Genomic DNA, 22,857 nt, shown 5'->3' with positions numbered 1-22,857 from the left:
TGCTATCTGCAAATTGAGTTTTTACTTCTTCCTTTCTATTCCAACCAATAGTTTTCTTGCATAGGCCAAAATCTCCACTATGATTCTCAAAATGAGCAGTGCAATCCATACTTCTTCCAATCTTAAAGGTAAAGATTTCAGTCTTTTACCATTAGCTGTAGGAATCTTGTAGGTACCTGCTATCTGGTTGAAAAAGTTCTCCTCTATTCCTTTTTAGCCTACAGATTTTTTAAAATCACAGATGAATGTTGAATTCTACCAAGTGCCTTGGCATCTATTAAGATTATAATAATGTCTCCTTTAGTTTTTATATGACATAGTACTTTGATTGATTTTGGAATACTGAACAATCATGGCATTCTCAGGATAAACCCCAGTTGGTCTTAACATATTATGCTTTTCATACATTGTTAACTATGACTTACTAAATTATTAAGAATTTTGGCTCCTATGTTCATGAGGAAAATTGGTCTATAGTTTTCTTGTCTTATAATGTCTTTGTTTTGCACTAAGGTAATGCTGACATCATAGAGTGAGTTGGGAAGTATTCCATTCTCTTCAATTTTCTGGAAGAGTTTCTGTATAATCAGTGTTATTTCTTCCTCAGATATCTAGTAGAATTTATTATGAATCTTTCTGGGCCTAGAGTCTTCTTTGTGGGAAGGTTTTAAATTACATAGTCAGATATTTAATAGATAAAAAGCTGTTCAGTTCAACCATTTATTTCTAGTTTATTATATGTTGACAAATTATAGTTGTATATTTCATTTACTTTTTAGTAACCTTTAGTGTCTTTTAAGGAATGTTTCCATTTTATTTAAATCATCAAGGTTATTGGCATAACGTTATTCATGATATACCCTCATTATTCTCTTAAGATCTTAAGACTCTGTGATATCTCCTCTCTCATTCTTGAAATCAGATATTTGTGTCATCCCTCTCTTTTTTCCCTAATATGTTTGGCTAATCATTTTGCAATTTTATTTACCTTTTTTAATAACCATATTCTGATTTTATTAATTTTCTCCATTAATATTTGTTTTCCACTTTGTTGATTTATTGCTATTTTTAAAACCCTTTCTTCTTACTTTTGGCACAATATTCTTTTCTTTATTCTCAGGAGGGAAGCTGAGACCATTGATTTAATACTACTCTTATTTTCTGATATTGACACTTAGTGCTATAAATTTTCCTTTACTGCTTTGGTTGCAACTCATAAATTGGGATACATTCATTTTTTTCATTTCTATTCAGTTCAGAATACTTTCTGATTTCATTTTTAATTGGTTCCTTGATTCACAAATTATTGTGAATTTTATTTTACTTTCTAAATACTTGAGTTTTCATAGATTTTCCTGTTGGTTTCTATCTTCACTTCATTATGATCAGATAATATACTTTGTATGATTTGAATAATTTTAACTTACTGAAACTTACTTCATGACTCAGAATTTCATCTGATAACTATTCCATGTGCACTGAAAAAGAATGTGCATTCTGCTATTATTGAGTAGAATGTTCTATAAATATCATTTAGATCAATCAGGTTGATAGTGTTCTTCAAGACTTCTACATCTTACCCATTTTGTCTACTTGTTTTTATCAATTATTAAGAAAGCCTGTAATTGAGTATTTCTCCTCACAGTTCTATCAGATCATGTAACACTAGAATTGTACTGACCCTGCCTGAATTCCCTCTACTGTCTTGTGACTTGGGAACTTGCTACCAGGCTTTAAGTTGGGGCAATTGCAGTGCTTTCTTCATTTCTCCCCTATTGTATGATGGCTAAAAACTTTGGTGAGTTTTTTTTTTTTTTTTTCTTTCTGGAATTAAGGTAACAAAAGTGAGAAGGTTAATCTTATCCATATTACTTCATTTTCCCAGAAAATTCTGAAGGCAATAATTGAATATGGACTTAAAGGAGGTGAGGAAACAATATCAGAAAAGAGCACTCCAGAGAGAGAAAACTCTGAGATGAGCATGTCCCTGGAAAGTTCATGGAACATTAGGGAGGCCAGTGTGACCATGGCAAAGATTGAGAGGAGAGCAAGAAATCTTGAGTCCCACTCAGGCCACCTACAGAAGCTACTATAGAGTGTTAAGCAGAGGAAAGACATGCCCAGACTTTTTAAAACTGTTGACAGACTGTGGAGGATTAAGAATAAAAGTAAGCTTATCAATTAGGTAGCTAGTAGTACCAGCAACAATTGATGACAGCTGGGATAGGATAGTAGTAGTGGAAATTATAAGAACTACACAAATTCTGATTATAATCTGAAGGTAGACTCAATAGGATTTGTTGACAGCTTGACTTGGAAGGTAGGAGAGAACAAGGATGTCAAGAATAATCTAGAATAATTCTAGAATTATACTGTTATATTCATCTTTTACACTTGACAAATAAGTTTAGGGGTTAGCTCTTCTACTATCACATTTACAGTATGAACACTGGGTATATATTTAATACTTTTTCTCCAGTTTCTTTCCCAAGGGTATAACACATATCAGCACATATAAATATTTCTTGGGTATAAGAATTAAAGCCTATGGAGCCTATGGGACTAAATTGGCAATTGAAGTGGGTTTGGTGCAGACATGTATGAGAATAACCAACATCTGTTTATCTTAGTGTGGGAGCCACAGAATCTACATTAAAATTGACATCCACAGGGCCCTCCCTTCACTACCATTCTCAAAATGGAGACCCAACCTGTCTTATCACTTACAATCCTGTCTGATAAATAGCCAGGTTCCAGATTGATATGTTGTGGAACTAATAGTCAGTAAACCAGTCCTACAGCAGGCAGGTTCTGGATGTGGCTGGTTTGTTCCTAACTCAACTTACCTCTGGCTTTTGAGATCTAAACTGAATTGGGCTTTTCTTCATCTGAACTCCTGCCACTGGCAACTTGAGCAGCTTTCAGGTGAAAGAAACAGTGAAATTTGGTGAATCAATTTACATGTAGGTAGAAGGCTTTAAAACTGTAGAATATAAACTCACATAAGGCCCTTGGTCAGCAAACATCTCTCTGCCATTTAGACCAATCTGAACCAGTCAGTACTACTTACCTGTCAGAATCCTATAGACAAGAAGTAGAGAAATCCAAAATTCCATAATCCATTAGAAACAACTGTGAATCTGGTGTCTCATGAAAGAGAAAAGACAGAAAAGTTTTCTATCTATAAAGACCCAGAGAATTCATGGCTTCAAGATTTGTTAAGAGTAAGTCTTCCTAGTGAGGATGAGGTAACTAAGATCCATGGACAGCCAAGAAGAGATGCTCCCAGGGACTAGAGTGCAACCAGAGGAAGTAAAATTATAGATTCAAGAAGCAGGACAAATATATCAATATAACCCCTCCCCTAGTGGATCAGTAATAGATTGAATGGAAGAGAAAGATGGAGACAATCTATATATCCTAAACTTAGGACCTATACTTTGACCTGAAATCTTCAATATAAATGGTTTTTATCTGAGGATTATATCTCCATTATGGACAGAATACACATTATTATCATCACCATAATAAATAGCATCAAGATTATTAGCATCATAATCATCTGTAATCAAAGGGTCCACCAGTTCACTGAGCCAGAACCACAATCTACTTCCAAGCAGATCAATCAGAGGCTACTTTTGTACAGTTCTATATACCCAGAAATACTGATGGATCCCAAACACAATATCTGACATATGATTTTAGCTCTCAAACGAAACTGGTACAGTAAGTTTCATAATGACAATGTCCACAAAATGCAAACAGTATAGTATTTTGATCAAATATATAAAAGATAGCAATTTTTAGATTTTGAATAAAAATAGCAACTTGTACATTTATTGAATGCTATTTTGTACTAGGCACTTTACTCGCTATCTCTTTTAGGCTTTATGACAATCCTGTGAAGAAAATTTAACTAAGTGACCAAGGCAGCATTCCAACCGAGATCTGCCAGATTCCAAAGTTCATGTTCTTAGTCACTGGGCTAAACTGCTGTGCTTATTTTAGATTTTAGAGAGAAGACAGGAAATGTAATCTTTTAAGAATCTTACCCTGTGTCTTCTCTGGATTCTTCTATGTGGACCAGACTCAGGGAACATGTGTGAAAATGGTCGTGGCACAAATTTAGGCTAACAGCTTTCTCTTGGGGCCACGTCCCAGGACCCATTTTCCATTTGTATTCCTGCCTCTTAAACCACTCCCATCCCAGATATGAGTGAAATGTCATCTCTCAATAACTTAGAAAGCTAAGAGTTAGTCTTCCAAGGTCAGGGGTCCTGGTACCTCAGGTAACAGATTCTACTCAAAGTATCTCCAACTTGCACAAAACTGAGGATACTGGGTGGGGTGATTAGATTCTGGAACACAGTAAGTCTCTGAGAACTTAGTCACCCTATAATAGTTACATAAAATAATTACTCTATCTGCCTTTTGCAATTAACTCACTAAGCTAATTAACTAGTGTCCCTTTTTCAAGACAGCAAACCATAAGTAAGAAAACATCCCACTAAAAAAAGAGGAATACTGTGGATGTGATTTTCCAGAGATCTCACTTTATTATCCTTTGTCTTAGAGTTCATATGCTCAGAGGTGAGACATAAACAGACAGTCTCAGAAGGTCTAAACACTGAAGCAATTAGTGCCAGAGGCAAGGAATGAATGCATAGGCGGAATGACTACTTATAATAGATTTTAAAAACATAATTGATTGTTAAAGAGAGAACAAATGAAATTATCACAGACAATGGCAATAATTAATAATATTAATTGAGTTACTTAATGATTTAAAATTTAATCCTGATGCCATAACTCATAGAGGTCCTGGATTTATTTTTCCCTAGTCCTACTCAAAGATATCATCCTAAGTAGCCCACGGTAGAATTTTTGTCATTTCTTTCCTCATATAGAACACATGAAAAATCAGTCTCATTATGTATTGTGGAGTAAATCTGTCCCTAGTTAAAATTTTTAGTGATTTAAGGACAGACAGACAAGGCATTCTGGGCAATCCCAAAAAAGCAAATAGCAAATCCTCAATGCCCTTTAAAAAGGGTCTATCAAGATCACTGAAGAAGTATGATGGATAATTCCAAAATTATAATTAATCCCAAACCAGTATAACTTCATTGAAGACACTGTGCCTAATACTGGACCTTTTGTGTTATAGATCTTTAATAATATACATTAACTTTGTGTATGTGTGTGTATCAGAGAGAGAGAGAGAGAGAAAGAGAACGGAGGGAGAGAATGTGTGTGTGTGTGTGATATATACATAAATCTTCAATTTTCCCTGATGCTCAAAGGGGCCAAGCTTTAGTTTCCATCTAGCTTCATCGTACTGTTTCACATATTCTCAGAATGCCTCATTCTGGGAAGAACGTAACAAAGAAAAGGGTCATGAGGAAACAGGAATCACAGCTCTGGGAAGATGGCAGAGGAAGAGCAAAGAAACAAGAACCCTCTGGTTCCAGAAAATCTCCTGAAAAAGAGGAAGGCTTATCAGGCCCTCAAAGCTACCCAGGCAAAGCAAGCGCTTTTGGCAAAGAAGAGAGAAAAGGAAAACAGTTCAGATTTAAGCGACTGGAATCATTCCTACATGATTCTTGGAGGAAGAAACGTGACCAGGTGCGTGTCAGATGACTAGAAGTGAAACCTCATGCTTTGAAAATGCCTGATAAACATTCCTTGGCCTTTGTTGTATGCATCCAAAGGATTAGTGGGGTGAGTTTGCTGGTGCAGAGGACCATTGCAAGACTTCGTCTGAAGAAAATATTTAGTAGTGTCTTTGTTAAAGTCACCCCGAAAAGCCTAAAAATGCTGCGGATAGTAGAACCTTATATGACTTGGGGATTTCCAAATCTGAAGTCTGTCCAGGAACTCATCTTGAAACGAGGACAAGCAAAGATCAAGAATAAGACCATCCCCTTGACAGACAACACAGTGATTGAGGAGCACCTGGGGAGGTTTGATGTCATTTGTCTGGAAGATCTCATTCATGAAATTGCCTTCCCTGGGAAGTATTTCTGGGAGATCTCTAGGTTCTTGTGCCCTTTCCATCTCTCTGTGGCCCATCATGCTACCAAAAATAGAGTGGGCTTCCTCAAGGAGATGGGCCTACCTGGTTATCAGGGTGAACGCATCAATCAGCTCATCCACTAGCTGAACTAAACCCAGAATATCTGAAAGCAGTGCATTGGAAGTACATGTTTTTGTTTTATGGAATTGTTATCAAGTATCTTCAGAGAAGATTATTTTCTGCCTTAAGAAAATGGAAGGAAGGGATTGGGGAAGAGACAGTAGTTATGATCATGGCAGGCACCTGTCATCAGAGACAAGTTCCAAGGAAAAATTCCACTGTTTCCTACACTGACCCACCTCTGCCTCTGAAATCAACACATGCCATGGAGAAAGAAGTCCTGTTTTGTCAGGGGTTTAATGTTGGTGAATGAGTAACCCAAGCATGTATACAAGGCCCCCTAAGACTTGTAGCAGTTGACCAAGTCTAGGAGCATACTTGAATCTAGAGGTCCCAAGAGTCTTGTTTTGAAAAGACTTGAAATACTTAGGAAGAAAAGTACAAAATCTGTGCTCTTCTGTCTCTGTTGAGTCCATGTTCCACCTTTTGAACAACAGCTTTGTGAACTCTGAGACTTGCCTTGGCTCTAAGTGTATCTGGGGGCTTTCTATCCTGGCCTGCAACAGACTTAAGTTCCTTTCACTAGCTCAGAGTTTAAAAGAGGAAGAACCCTTCACCGTGAACACATATACTCAAAATTTTGCTTGGAATTTCAGGGTGTTCATAGACCCTTCTCTTTCAGGACCTGTACATCTTCTCTGAGAGTCCTGTTCTTATAAGCATTTGGACTAGTCTTCTGGTTCCATGTTCTGTAGAAACCAGCCAGTTGTGTTTCTGTTAAGAACATAGTGGCACACACCTGTAATCTCAAAAGCTCAGGAGACTGAGGGAAGATTACAAATTTGAGGCCAGCCTCAGCAATTTAACAAGACCCTGTCTCAAAGTTTTAAAAAAGTGTGTGGGAGGATGTAGCTCAGTAGTAAAGCATCCCTGGGTTCAATCCCCAGTACCAAAAAATAGTGACAGATTGTTCACTTTTGCACCATCTATAACTCTACGTTACTGACCATTTCCCCCACCTGGGGTTCAGGATGAAATTTCCAGGTTTCCCTGATCAGCCTTCTCCTTAAAATACAGATTAGGAAGAAGAGTCATTTCTTGTTTGGCATGGATGAAATTAGCACTATTTGACTTTTAGGACCCAGACAGGCAACTTGCTTGGGTTTGTTTTTCCATATTCTGGACTTAAGTGTCCTTTATCTTTCTGGTAATGAGGTAGATCAACAAGGCTTCTGGAGATGTTAATCCTGAAAAAAGTGGATACTATTTGTTTTCTGTCTACCCCTAAAAGTGGTACTCCCTCTGTTCCCTCACTTGCTTCAGCTTGCTGTCTAAGCAGTTGGTGAGAATGTCAGAGCCCAGTTAAACTGAAAACATGCTTAATCATTATGTTTCTTGGTCCTTTGGGTCAGCTCTGCTGCAGTTTTGGCTCTTGGAGACCCTCAAATACAGCTATGAAAATTGAGTGAGATGCATAGGAATGTCTTAAAATGTGCCAGCTTATGAGGTAATTAATTAGGTTTGGTTCCAGAGTTTAACCTGCGAGGAAGATTCTATATATGTGTTACTTTTCTATTGGAGAGCACTTGTGAAATCAGATTATTTTAAAATGATGTATCACAAAATCATGGAAAAACAAAAAACAAAAAACGAAAAAAAAAAAAAAAAAGAAAAGGGTCATGAAACCGTAGAAAGTTCTAAAAAAATATTCAGTGAAGTAAAATGAATTGTTGAGAGTCCCTGGACCAAAGAAATGAGTCCAATTACTTTAAATTCATACTCAAGAATGGACTTCTGTTCTCTAACCTTATCAGTTATTCCCTTTACTTATGAACTTGGATCCAAATGTTTATAAATAGTTCCAAAAATCACATTTGTGGTTAAAAGGTCAATATTTTTACTCACCAAATAATATTCAAAAGAATGTAAATGCAGCCAGGAGCAGTGGCACATGCCTGTAATCCCAGAGGCTCAGGAGGCTGAGGCAGGAGGATCAAGAGTTCAAAGTCACCCTCAGCAAAAGCACAGTGCTAAACAACTCAGTGGGACTGTCTCTACATAAAATATAAAATAGGGCTGGGGATGTGGCTCAGTGGTCAAGTGCCCCAGAGTTCAATCCCCAGTACCCCCCAGCCAAAAAAGAGAATGTAAATGCACAAAATGCTACAACATTTTGAGCATACAGTTAAAGATTTTTAGGAAACTACTCTAATTGCAGAGGTTCTTTTAAGAAGAAAACCACCTGCTTTACTTATATTAGTGCCTTGCAATTTGTCAAAATATATAACTGAGCTCATTTAGTATTCACTAAATGAATTCACTAGAACTAGGAGTTCTAATGCCAATTAAGTTCCTTTTCCTTCAGTGAGTTTTAACTAGCCAGTAAGTTTCCAAATCCATCACAGAGCAATCTCTTCTCCACAATGTCATCACAGGTTATTGATACTGTGACTGTAAGGACCATATAAGCATCCAAGATTTAGACTTCAGATATGGCCCTAAGGAGAGTTCAGCAAGCATCAGGAGATTCCAGGTGGGATATCTGAGTTAAATCTAACAGGTCACTGAAGCCCCATATTGTATTTGGAAAGCCTGGGTGTGTTAGCCAGCATCCTCTTTGTGAGAACCCTATTGCTCCAATACATGAATCTCAAGATATCAACAATCTTGTGGAAAAAATAAGAAGGAATCTGTGGATGAGGGCAATCTTGGCTGGTGTAGGTAGTAGGTCTTCCTCCTGGATTTTTCATAATAAAATTTTTAGTTCCTTTGAAGGCCAAGTTCCAAAAACTTGTCCTGATTTTACCTAGAAAGAGAGACCATGAGGAGTGAACAGAGTTAAAAATCATCTCTAGGAATCATCACCCACCCAAACCTAATTTGTATCTTTCTAAATCAGATTAAACTTGATAGTAAAAAGGAAAATACATTGAATTTTCATCATGTACTAAGCATTATCTTAATATATGTCATCTAATTCTAAGATGTCTGTAATTGGCCCCATCACACAGGTGTGGAAACATACTCAAATTTAGAAAGTTTACCATATTACAGGTGGATCTAGGATACAAAAATGATCCACCTGTCTTAAGTAAAATTAATTTTTTCCCTACTATATCATCATCTACAGGCCAAGAACAGGTCCCTAAACTGCTTTTGGAGAAAAGATTTTTAATACATATCAGTGTTCCTGGATAAAGTCACAGGTATCAGCTCTAAGTCGAGTTCATTGAACAACACTGAAACAGGGATTTCTAAGAATCACAGCACAGAAAAAAATGATAGACACAAATTCTCTTAGGTCCTAAGGCAAATTCTTTATTTGAACACAATAGGAAATAAAGCAGATTACTCTAACTTGGAGAAGGTTCACCTAGAATAAGATTAGATGTAGAAACAAATCCAACATCAAGTGAAAAAACAAAAGCTGGAACTTTCACATATGCAATTAAAGTTGCTTTTAATATTCAAAGTCATTTTTTTTTCCTTTTGAAGACAATCCAGTGGCCCACAGTGCCTAAGCTCCACCAAATGGGTGTATAGTCAAAATGTCTGGTGGTTCCTGGCAGCCTAGGACAATGTGACTATGGAATAAGCAGAAAGAAGACCCAAACAGGAAGTATTATAGCTAGAATTGTGCCTTAGTTGTGTTCTCCAGGCCTCTGATTCTTTGAACTAAATATCTTTTCAGAACCTGAGCAAGCAAAGGTCTCTACTGATATTATCAAATTAATCCTTAGAAACCAGTACTTTGGTTCCTTTCCAAATGGTAGTTAGTCCTCTCTGAAATGGTGACAATAATTGTTCTTCAGAATTGCCACTGAAATAATCTGACACGTGTCCACTTGTGACACTAATAATACCTTATGGTTATTAAATAGGGAAAACTGAAGCACTGAAAGTGGGGAAACTTACCTAAGGACACAGACACCACGAGAACCATGACTTTCTTGCTCAACCATGCATACACAAGGACCCACTAAATCATACACTTTTAAAGGCTAAATTTTGTGACATATAAATTATGTTTCACTAAAGGTGCTCTATTTTAAAAAGTCAGAACTTACCTTCCAGGCAATACTTTTGACACACAAATAGTATTTCTGCCTTAAAAGGTCTACTACTGGTTTCTAATTTGTTTTTACCAAATGCACTCAAGCACCTCTTACATATAAAACCCTGTGCTAGATGCTATGAAATATTTAGCAAAAATGAGCTTGCAATAATTACATAGTTTACTAGGCATTTAATATATACCACGTATTATTTCTATCAGTACGGTTGGTGCTGTTATTCCCATTCTTTAAGTTTGGAAGCTGAGGCTGAAAAGCTTAGTTGCTCAAGTAACACAGCTAGTAAAAAGGTAGAGCTGAGATTTGAACTCAAGTCTTTCTGATTACAAAGTCTTTATTTTTATCCATATGTTAAGCAAGTGAGAAGAGGAAGAAAACCCTGAATGCAAAGGGTATAAAAGAGTAAATGGCAGAGTTCTGAGATGTGACAAACTATGGAGAGTTTCAAAGCTCTAAACTAGAATGCTGGAGTTACCCTAGGGGAAGACTTTACAATTCTATCTCAATGTGGAGTGTGGGGCCTAAAAGTCTTCTTGACACAGAAATAATTTTAACAAAAACAGCATTCTAAAAGATTCATATAATTGAGAATGACTATAATATCAAGGGAAAACAACTTTCTGTATGGTTTTTCTGTAGAAAGACTCCCTAGCTATGATATCTCGGGCAAATTCATTAATATTTTGTGAACAGATGCTCATTCTAAGAATTTACCAAGCTCCAGACACTGTCTAGAGGATGAGGTGAATAAGATATGATAACTGCCTCAAAGAAGTGCCCAGATAGGAGCTGACTGAGCCCAGATATATGGTGTATGTGTGGTTAAAAATGCCAGGCCTTAGCATCAGACAGCATGTGTTTCTATCATCATGCTGACACTGACCCTGTGTGAATTTAAGCACTTTTAAATTTCTTTATGTTTCTACCTCATATGTAAGACAGGGTAATTCTGACCTTACAAGGTTACCATGAGAAATAAATATGTAAAACCACCATGTCTAGAAAGACAGTGAGCACTTAATAATATCTATTCTCATAATCAACTGGTGGCAAAATACAGAAGAGCTGGCTTATCATGCCTAACACAGCTTTCTGATTATCTTTCTACCCTCAAATATATTTGACCTATTTTATGTATATAACTGACAGTTTCCCAAGGGTCCCAAAGAAATCAAATTACCAATGGATAACAGAGTGTTGGAAGAAAGCCCACTCTAAATTCACCTTGAACACGTCTGAAAACATTACTTTTATATACAGTCCATTATACTTTATAGCCTATAAAAGAGCCTTCATAGGGTCAGAGAATGCTTGCAGTGCTCTTTACACTACTCTTTCATATTATCTGTATTTGACTGAAGTCCTAAAATGGTGCAGAATTTTTGCATAGCAGTTATGCAATAAATAGAGTAAGCTAGTGAAATGATTAAGAGTAATGGTGCTATAATAAGGTAGATGTGAGTTCAAATCCTGATTCCTCCACCTTGTAGCTATAACTCTAAATACTTTTATGCTTCCTAAACTTGGATCTTGATCTGTAAAATGAAATATAAATGCATATAGAAATGTTGTGAAGAGATGATATGGTATGTGAAACATTCAGCACACTAGAACATAGTAAATTGTCAATAAATGGAAGTTATAATTGCAAAGAGATATGAATTAAGTAAACCTAGTAGTTTGGGTTCATTTCTAATTAAATTTTTTGTGCACCTGCCAACTATCTTTCACTCTGCTACTTTCTGTGGGTATTAGATAAAGGAAACAAATTACGTGAGTTTTCTAAAATGAAGCCTCTTCTTTTCACACGTCTCTGACCCTAAACAAATTGTCCTGCAACATGTCCTCATACTGGAAGGTGGGGCACAGTACCAGCCTTTAGGCAATCACCTTAGAGATGAGAATGTGAAGAAGGAGGAAGATAAACATGTAGAGAGGTGGAGTTAGATTTGATTGGAAATTATCAGTCCTTCCCACAGAGGACAGCACCCACATTTTATAAGCTATATAAGGATCACTATTCCAATCCACCATTACCCTGCAAGCTGCATCAGGCTTTATCCTACTTGTTCCTTTGGTAAACCAGGTGAGAGAAAATCTCATTCTGTTACATTTATGAATATTTGGTGTTATCCATATTAGAAACTAAAGAGTAGAGATAAGGCAGAGATTGCATATATTTTGTCATTCTTTCCTTTTTTTCTTTTTGTTGCTTTTTTGTATGTCATTGTTTTTTCTGGACTGTATAGCTCAAATAGGGAAGAGTTTGACATTGTGGTAGAGTCTCCTGCTTGTTCAGCGTTGGTTCCTACAGCTTCAAGATCTAATTATCTGCTAGTCAAACTCCTGCCTCCATTGCTAAGCTTTACTCCCTGGTTAATGAAAAAGAACGGTGTTTGATCAAGTGCTGAGATTGGCTCATTTCCTCATTTTTAATTTGCTGAATTCACGACTTGGATCCAGTATACTTCTGCTGCCCAAAGGGGATGCAAATGTCATGGCAGAAGAACTATCACTTTTGACTCAAGAACAGCAGCAGTAAAACTAGAGAGAATGGGGCAATGGTGTCTATGTGGGTCTGGAAACTTTGGAAGCTCTAGGACGACACCCAAAAGTAACCAAATTGTAGAGACATTATGCAGAGACTATATTCATTCATGATACAAAATATGGAGCACCCTGAGATCTAATCCTCATTGGACCAACAACATGCCATTTCTTGAACTTAGCAAAGTAATTCAAAGTTAATAAAGTTTTCGCTATGTTGAACAGTGCTATAAAATCCCTAATCCATACTTATATGTTGAAGCTTAAAAGAGACAGAGGTTTGAAAAATAATAATATTGAAATGAGAACTGTGTGATGCTCAGATTCAACTCTGTTCTTGAACAATAAAATAAAATGAGATAAAATCAAATGAGAGTGTAGATGAATTAAAAGAAAAGAAAATGAATAATAGTTTTTTGTTATTTTTTCATTCTAGGTTTACTTAAACTTGCAAAAAGATGACAGATCTTTTAAGAAGTGTTGTCACTGTCATAGATATTTTCTATAAATATACCAAGCAAGATGGGGAATGTGGCACACTGAGTAAGGATGAACTAAAGGAACTTCTGGAGAAAGAATTTCGTCCAATTCTGAAGGTGAGGACCATGTGCAAGACCACTAGGGTCTTGCATGTGCTCTGTTATAGAACCAAGATTAGCTGTGAAGGGCACCCCAAAGGCCTTTGAGAAAACACTAAGAGCAAAACTTTGTGGACATTATAAAGTTTATTAAGGCATATGTATTTTTAAAAGGCAAATGTTTCTTCCTCACTTTCCTGTGCACACCCAACTTATAGACTCAGTCCTTCTCATGCACTCAGGCTTCCCTTCTGAAAAAGCAGAAAATAAATTTGTACTACATGAAGTAATAAGTTATCCTGTCAAGTAGGGAAAAGTGTATAGAGTCTGGATATTATCCACAAGGGAGTTAATAATGTGCCCAGGGAGATAAAAAAAAAAAAAAAAAAAAAAAAAAAATACAAGCACTTTTTTCCATCTACATGGGAAGGACTGTTATTGACTTCAAAATAATAGGTCCTAACATAGAATATGTTAACATGTATATTTAAAATTTATATAAAACTAAGATATACCAGTTAACCAAGTGTGGTTTCTTCCACTCCTTCCCATATGCCATACTTGAACACATAAATTTCTAGCTTAAATTCTTGAAAGGTTTTCTTTGGAGGATTCCAATAGTCTCTATTTTCTATTACTCCTTCATATTTGCTAGGTCCTGCTAGCTGAAAGTAATGCTTGATTGGACTAAAACTACAGAATGTGAAATACCCACAAATCCATAGCCCCACTTAGTTGTTTTAGTTGATAATATGGGCTACACTGACCAGGTCTCCCTTGGTGTGTCACTCATATATAGAACCCAGATGATCCAGACACAGTAGATGTCATCATGCATATGCTGGATCGAGACCACGATCGAAGACTAGACTTTACTGAGTTTCTTCTAATGGTATTCAAGCTGGCCATGGCCTGCAACAAGGTTCTCAGCAAAGAATACTGCAAAGCTTCAGGGTCAAAGAAGAATAGGCATGGTCACCGACACCAAGAAGAAAATGAAACAGAAGAGGAAGAAGAGGAGACACGAGGACGGAAAAAAGGTTACAGACATTCAAGTTGGAATGAGGGAGAGGAGCTTGGATATAGTTCTGGGGGTTCAAGGGGGACTGCAAAATACAGACATGGGTCCAACTCCAGGCGGCTGAGAAGGCAAGGTGAATTATCCAGTTCAGAAGGATCGGAGAAAAGGTACCAGGGGTCTAGTTCTGGACACTCCTGGAGTAGTGGCGAAGAGAGATATAGTTCCAACTCTGGAGAACTATGGGAAAGAAACAAGTCACATGGTAGCCCCTCTAGGGAATCTGGGGAGGAATATGAATCTGGATCTGGGTCAAAGAGTAAGGAAAGGAAAGGTCATGGTGGTTTGTCACATGGACTAGAAACTAGTGAACATGAATCAAACTCTACACAGTCAAGAAAGAGTGGAGGACAAAATCTTGGGTCTAGCTCTGAAGGTTCAGGAGACAGTAGGAGACAAAGTCATGCATGTGGTTACAGTAATTCAGGTGGGTGTGGAAGGCCACAAAATGCCTCTAGCTCTTGTCAGACAAGTAGATTTAAAGGGCAAGGAAATCCATCTAGCTGTACTCAGTCAACTTGTCGATCAGGAAGTAGTGGAGGACAAGGTCATAGATGTGTCTCAGGAGGGCAGTCCTATGGTCAATCTGAGCCTAGTTCCTGCAGCCAGTCTTGTAGTCAGAGAAGACATGGATCTAAAGAATGTGGTCAACCACAGAACTGTGGAGGACAACAAGGAAGAGGCTCAAATCAATCCTCTTGCTGTGCACAATATGGCTCTGGAACAAGTCAGTCTTCTAGCTGTGGTCAACATAGATCTGGTTCTTGTGGACAGTATTCAAACTCTCATCAAAAGGGGTCTGGTCCAAATGAATTTTCCAAATGTGGTCAGCATGGTTCTGGTTCAGGTCAGTCCTGTAGCTATGAACAACATGGAACAGGTTCCAGTCAGTCCTCTGGTTTTGGGTATCATGGCTCTGACATAGGTCAGTCTTGCTGTGGCCAGTGTGGGTCTGGCTCAAGTCAGTCCTCTGGCTATGGTCAACAAAGCTCAGGTCATTCCTCTGGTTTTGGGCAGCACAGTTCAGGCACAAATCAGTCCTCTGGCTTCGGGCAGCACGGGTCTGGATCGGGCCAGTCCTCTGGCTTCGGGCAGCACGGGTCTGGCTCAGGCCAGTCCTCTGGCTTCGGGCAGCACAGTTCAGGCACAAATCAGTCCTCTGGCTTCGGGCAGCACGGGTCTGGCTCGGGCCAGTCCTCTGGCTTCGGGCAGCACGGGTCTCACTCAGGTCAGTCCTCTGGCTTTGGACAGCACGAGTCTGGCTTGGGCCAGTCCTCTGGCTTCAGGCAGCACGGGTCTGGCTCAGGCCAGACCTCTGGCTTTGGGCAGCATGGGTCTGGCTCAGGCCAGACCTCTGGCTTCGGGCAGCACGGGTCTGGCTCAGGCCAGTCCTCTAGCTTTGGGCAGCACGGGTCAGGCTCAGGCCAGTCCTCTAGCTTTGGGCAGCACGGGTCTGGCTCGGGCCAGTCCTCTGGCTATGGTCAACATAGCTCAGGTCATTCCTCTGGCTTTGGGCAGCACGGGTCTGGCTCGGGCCAGTCCTCTGGCTTCGGGCAGCACGGGTCTGGCTCAGGCCAGACCTCTGGCTTCGGGCAGCATGGGTCTCACTCAGGTCAGTCCTCTGGCTTCGGGCAGCATGGGTCTGGCTCAGGCCAGACCTCTGGCTTCGGGCAGCACGGGTCAGGCTCAGGCCAGTCCTCTAGCTTTGGGCAGCACGGGTCTGGCTCGGGCCAGTCCTCTGGCTATGGTCAACATAGCTCAGGTCATTCCTCTGGCTTTGGGCAGCACGGGTCTGGCTCGGGCCAGTCCTCTGGCTTCGGGCAGCACGGGTCTGGCTCAGGCCAGTCCTCTAGCTTTGGGGAGCACGGGTCTGGCTCAGGCCAGTCCTCTAGCTTTGGGCAGCACGGGTCTGGCTCGGGCCAGTCCTCTGGCTATGGTCAACATAGCTCAGGTCATTCCTCTGGCTTCGGGCAGCACGGGTCTGGCTCGGGCCAGTCCTCTGGCTATGGTCAACATAGCTCAGGTCATTCCTCTGGCTTTGGGCAGCACGGGTCTGGCTCGGGCCAGTCCTCTGGCTTCGGGCAGCACGGGTCTGGCTCAGGCCAGTCCTCTAGCTTTGGGGAGCACGGGTCTGGCTCAGGCCAGTCCTCTAGCTTTGGGCAGCACGGGTCTGGCTCGGGCCAGTCCTCTGGCTATGGTCAACATAGCTCAGGTCATTCCTCTGGCTTCGGGCAGCACAGGTCTGGCTCGGGCCAGTCCTCTGGCTTCGGGCAGCACGGATCTCACTCAGGTCAGTCCTCTGGCTTTGGAGAGCACAGGTCTGGTTTGGGCAAGTCTCAATCTGGTCAACATGGGTCAGGCTCAGGTCAGTCTTCTAGTTACAGTCAACATGAGTTTAATTCAGGTAAATCCTCTGGTCATGACCAAAAAGGATATAGGAGAAGTGAATATATTCCCAGAGGACAGGGACAAACCACACAATCAAAATCAAGTGTAACTAGAAGACAAAGTGGGAGTCAGACCAGTGACAGTCAAGAATACTCAGAAGATTCAAACAGACACTCAGGATCCACTCAGGGACATGCTGGATCTCAACATGGAGAGACAGGATCCACAAGTCAAGAGAGACAGGGAACTGCTCATGGACAGTCCAGAGACACCACTGGACACGCACAGTCTGGCCAGAGGCAGTCCTCACACTCTGAGTCCAGGATAACTCCAAGGAGATCGTCTATTCACACTGAGTCCAGTGGCAGTGAAGGGCAATCGGGCATCTCCCACAGACACTCAGGATCCACTCAGGGACATGCTGGATCTCAACATGGAGAGTCGGGATCCACAAGGCAAGAGAGACAGGGAACTGCTCATGGACAGTCCAGAGACACCACTAGACAAGCACAGTCTGGCCAGAGGCAGTCCTCACTCTCTGAGTCCAGGACAACTCCAAGGAGATCGTCTATTCACACTGAGTCAAGTGAAAGTGAAGGGCAGTCAGACATCTCCCACAGACACTCAGGATCCACTCAGGGACATGCTGGATCTCAACATGGAGAGTCGGGATCCACAAGGCAAGAGAGACAGGGAACCGCTCATGGACAGTCCAGAGACACCACTAGACGTGCACAGTCTGGCCAGAGGCAGTCCTCACACTCTGAGTCCAGGACAACTCCAAGGAGATCGTCTATTCACACTGAGTCAAGTGAAAGTGAGGGGCAGTCAAACATCTCCCACAGGCACTCAGGATCCACTCAGGGACATGCTGGATCTCAGCATGGAGAGACAGGATCCACAAGTCAAGAGACTCAGGGAACTGCTCATGGACAGTCCAGAGACACCACTGGACGTGCACAGTCTGGCCAGAGGCAGTCCTCACACTCTGAGTCCAGGACAACTCCAAGGAGATCGTCTATTCACACTGAGTCCAGTGGCAGTGAAGGGCAATCGGGCATCTCCCACAGACACTCAGGATCCACTCAGGGACATGCTGGATCTCAACATGGAGAGTCGGGATCCACAAGGCAAGAGAGACAGGGAACTGCTCATGGACAGTCCAGAGACACCGCTAGACGCGCACAGTCTCGCCAGAGGCAGTCCTCACACTCTGAGTCCAGGATAACTCCAAGGAGATCGTCTATTCACACTGAGTCAAGTGAAAGTGAGGGGCAGTCAGACATCTCCCACAGACACTCAGGATCCACTCAGGGACATGCTGGATCTCAACATGGAGAGTCAGGATCCACAAGGCAAGAGAGACAGGGAACCGCTCATGGACAGTCCAGAGACACCACTAGTCGCACACAGTCTGGCCAGAGGCAGTCCTCACACTCTGAGTCCAGGACAACTCCAAGGAGATCGTCTATTCACACTGAGTCCAGTGGCAGTGAAGGGCAGTCGGGCATCTCCCACAGACATTCAGGATCCACTCAGGGATATGCTGGATCTCAACATGGAGAGTCAAGATCCACAAGTCAAGAGACTCAGGGAACTGCTCATGGACAGTCCGGAGACACCGCTAGACGTGCACAGTCTGACCAGAGGCAGTCCTCACACTCTGAGTCCAGGACAACTCCAAGGAGATCGTCTATTCACACTGAGTCCAGTGGCAGTGAAGGGCAATCGGGCATCTCCCACAGACACTCAGGATCCACTCAGGGACATGCTGGATCTCAACATGGAGAGTCGGGATCCACAAGGCAAGAGAGACAGGGAACTGCTCATGGACAGTCCAGAGACACCACTGGACGTGCACAGTCTGGCCAGAGGCAGTCCTCACACTCTGAATCCAGGACAACTCCAAGGAGATCGTCTATTCACACTGAGTCAAGTGAAAGTGAGGGGCAGTCAGACATCTCCCACAGACACTCAGGATCCACTCAGGGACATGCTGGATCTCAACATGGAGAGTCGGGATCCACAAGGCAAGAGAGACAGGGAACCGCTCATGGACAGTCCAGAGACACCACTAGACGTGCACAGTCTGGCCAGAGGCAGTCCTCACACTCTGAGTCCAGGACAACTCCAAGGAGATCGTCTATTCACACTGAGTCAAGTGAAAGTGAGGGGCAGTCAAACATCTCCCACAGGCACTCAGGATCCACTCAGGGACATGCTGGATCTCAGCATGGAGAGTCAGGATCCACAAGTCAAGAGACTCAGGGAACTGCTCATGGACAGTCCAGAGACACCACTGGACGTGCACAGTCTGGCCAGAGGCAGTCCTCACACTCTGAGTCCAGGACAACTCCAAGGAGATCGTCTATTCACACTGAGTCCAGTGGCAGTGAAGGGCAATCGGGCATCTCCCACAGACACTCAGGATCCACTCAGGGACATGCTGGATCTCAACATGGAGAGTCAAGATCCACAAGTCAAGAGAGACAGGGAACTGCTCATGGACAGTCCGGAGACACCGCTAGACGTGCACAGTCTGACCAGAGGCAGTCCTCACACTCTGAGTCCAGGACAACTCCAAGGAGATCGTCTATTCACACTGAGTCCAGTGGCAGTGAAGGGCAATCGGGCATCTCCCACAGACACTCAGGATCCACTCAGGGACATGCTGGATCTCAACATGGAGAGTCGGGATCCACAAGGCAAGAGAGACAGGGAACTGCTCATGGACAGTCCAGAGACACCGCTAGACGCGCACAGTCTCGCCAGAGGCAGTCCTCACACTCTGAGTCCAGGATAACTCCAAGGAGATCGTCTATTCACACTGAGTCAAGTGGAAAGTGAGGGGGCAGTCAGACATCTCCCACAGACACTCAGGATCCACTCAGGGACATGCTGGATCTCAACATGGAGAGTCAGGATCCACAAGGCAAGAGAGACAGGGAACTGCTCATGGACATTACAGAGACACCACTGGACGCGCACAGTCTGGCCAGAGGCAGTCCTCACACTCTGAATCCAGGACAACTCCAAGGAGATCGTCTATTCACACTGAGTCAAGTGAAAGTGAGGGGCAGTCAGACATCTCCCACAGACACTCAGGATCCATTCAGGGACATGCTGGATCTCAACATGGAGAGTCGGGATCCACAAGGCAAGAGAGACAGGGAACTGCTCATGGACAGTCCAGAGACACCACTAGACGCGCACAGTCTGGCCAGAGGCAGTCCTCACACTCTGAGTCCAGGACAATTCCAAGGAGATGGTCTATTCACACTGAGTCAAGTGAAAGTGAGGGGCAGTCAGACATCTCCCACAGACACTCAGGATCCACTCAGGGACATGCTGGATCTCAACATGGAGAGTCGGGATCCACAAGGCAAGGAGAGACAGGGAACTTGCTCATGGACAGTCCAGAGACACCACTAGACAAGCACAGTCTGGCCAGAGGCAGTCCTCACTCTCTGAGTCCAGGACAACTCCAAGGAGATCGTCTATTCATACTGAGTCAAGTGAAAGTGAGTGGCAGTCAGACATCTCTCACAGACACTCAGGATCCACTCAGGGACATGCTGGATCTCAACATGGAGAGTCGGGATCCACAAGTCAAGAGAGACAGGAAACTGCTCATGGACAGTCCAGAGACACCACTAGAGGCGCACAGTCTGGCCATGGAGAATCCCCACTCTCTGGGTCAAGGAGAACCACAAGGAGGACAGTTATTCACACTGAGTCCAGTGGCAGCGAAGAACACTCAGCAACATCACTTTCAGGATCCTCTCAGGGCCATGCTGGATCTCAACATGGAGAATCAGATTCCAGTATACAGGGGAGAAAGGAAACTGCTCATGCACAGTCCCAAGGTACCAGCAGTCATGGGCAGTCTGCCCATGGACAATCCCCACATAGTAGTTCCCATACAACTCCAAGAAGGTCACCTCTTTACAGTGAATCCACTGACAGTGAAAAGCATTCAGAAGTCTCACAGAGATACTCAGGATCCACTCAGGGTCATGCTGGATCTCACCATGAAGAATTGGGATCTGGTTATACACAGTCACATAATTCTCACCAGCTGTCAAGAGATAATATAAGGTGGCAATCAAGTAGTATTCATGGTCAGTCTGGAAGAAGACATTTTCAGTCACAAAATAGTAGAAAACAAAGACATGGATCAGGTCACAGTTGGAGGCATGGCAGTTATGGTCGTGCAGAGTATGACTATGGGCAGTCTGGGTATGGACCTTCTGGGGGTAGCAGAAGTAGCAGTTGCACAACTAGCCCTTTGAGGTCAACAGGCAGAGCTACAAATACTCCTGTGTCCACACATGGACAATCCTTTTCTATCTCTGATCAAAGTGGATTCAAAGCAACTGGAAGAGCAGGAAGGCAGGTTTCAAATCATGGACAGTCTGAAGTAAGTCAAGGGCAATTAGTTGATTCCTACAATCAGTCTGGATCCCATGTATCAAGAAGACAAGGATCTAGTCATGTCCATTCTATAGTAATTCCTGAACAGTCAAGTGACACGGATGTTCAATCTCAATTTGGTACAACTGGAAATAAGGGTTATATTCACAGTCAGTCAAGTGACCACTCTGGATCTGGTCATAGACAATACATGTCATTTTGTGGACATTTGGAATCTAGTCCTACTAGAAAGCAATCTGGTTTCAGCACTAATGAAAGGCAAGAATATAGGCAGAGCCAATCAAGTGATAGCTATGAGCCATCATTTGACAACATAAGCAGAAGTCAAAGATCCTTTTCTGATCATTCCCTATATAGTCAAGACCCTATGGGAGCTAAAGAGTATAGGTATTTACCAATAAATTCAATCACATGGGGTGAGGAAAGTCAAAGGCAAGAGTCAGGAACTAATCCATCTGGGGACATCAGAAGATACAGTCAGGATGTAGATGATAAGCAGACAAGAGGCTCTGAAGCCAGAGATTACCATGGGAAGGGAAGAACAGACTCACATTCCCTCTACTTAGATAGTAATACTCCACTCTATGAATATGTCCAAGAACAAAGGTGTTATTATTTTGAATAAAAAGTAAGTAGAAAACAAACTTACCCAAGATAAGAACTTAATGAAAGATGAGACACAAAGTAAGAAAATAGGATATTTAACAGAGTCCTTCTTTTGGTATTTGGGATTTTATGTCTGTTCTTCTGTATTAACTATAGTACTGTATTCTTATTAATTTTGTTTGGTGCTGGTCTTTTTGTAAGGCTCTATAATCACTGAGCTCCTTGGATAGAAAATAGTGAATGGAAGAAATAAACAGCATTTGGGCCTATATCAGAAGTATATAATAAAGTGTTCTGTATATTTAAGGAAAAAAATGAGCATTAAAAATTATTTTGAGACTCAAAATTAGGATATTCTAGATTTTTATTTAATTGATTATTAAAAAACCTATCCAAGAAGCTAAGACATATAGTTTAAGAACCAAAATTTCTCTAATATATACATTCCATGTCCTAAAGAAAGAATGTGGTAGTTCTCTAGGTAAAGATTCAGAATATTTTCATCTTTTTTGTCACCATTAGAACTCTGTACACTATTGAATTTATTGTCATGTCCTCCTAGATATAAGGACAAAAACTGCACTGCATTAAAATTGACAACAAACTTTTCTTCGAAGCATTGTTTCTCTTCTCTTTCATACCCACAAACACAAACATAGCTCCCTGTCATGGAGTCAGATGCACATTTTTTCTTCTACCTCTGAACACATAGATGGCAGTAAAGCACTCAGATATTAATAATAAGGAGTCCAGATCTGTTTGCTTCACATCTCCTTAGGAGCTAAAAATGGAGCTGCATACTCCCCAAAAAAGAGTTAAGATGTTTCAATGACAATGCACACTAAATTCAGAACAGAAAAATTATTGATTTCTACCTGATGTGAACATCTGCTTCTTGATACAAAAGAACATAAGAAAGATAATAAAGTTGAGACTAGGAGGTGCAGCTCAGTGGGAGAGAACTTGGCCTAGATTTGATTCCTACGAATTAAAAGAAAGAAAAGAAAGAACTGGGGG

At 41.6% G+C, this 22,857-nt stretch overlaps 1 protein-coding gene and 1 pseudogene across 2 annotated transcripts; both read left to right on the top strand.

The window, feature by feature from the left end:
• Positions 1 to 5,425: 5,425 nt before the first annotated feature.
• Positions 5,426 to 6,648, top strand: LOC306670933 (ribosomal protein uL30-like; annotated as a pseudogene). Its single transcript has one exon. The product of its transcript is annotated as a ribosomal protein uL30-like (transcript).
• Positions 6,649 to 12,209: 5,561 nt separating this feature from the next.
• LOC306670475 (uncharacterized protein) lies at positions 12,210 to 22,447 on the top strand. Its single transcript, XM_079155108.1, has 6 exons — positions 12,210 to 12,295; positions 13,193 to 13,352; positions 14,134 to 15,640; positions 16,625 to 16,652; positions 16,731 to 19,466; positions 20,815 to 22,447. Exons 2-6 carry the CDS (start codon positions 13,215 to 13,217, stop codon positions 21,857 to 21,859), a joined length of 5,454 nt encoding a protein of 1,817 aa, XP_079011234.1. The 5' UTR covers positions 12,210 to 12,295; positions 13,193 to 13,214; the 3' UTR covers positions 21,860 to 22,447.
• The last annotated feature ends 410 nt before the right edge of the window (positions 22,448 to 22,857 follow it).

The sequence above is a fragment of the Sciurus vulgaris genome, assembly GCF_902686455.1.
Source record: "Sciurus vulgaris genome assembly, chromosome: 1".
NCBI classification, from domain to species: Eukaryota; Metazoa; Chordata; class Mammalia; order Rodentia; family Sciuridae; genus Sciurus; species Sciurus vulgaris.
This window is presented reverse-complemented; position numbering and strand designations above follow the sequence as displayed.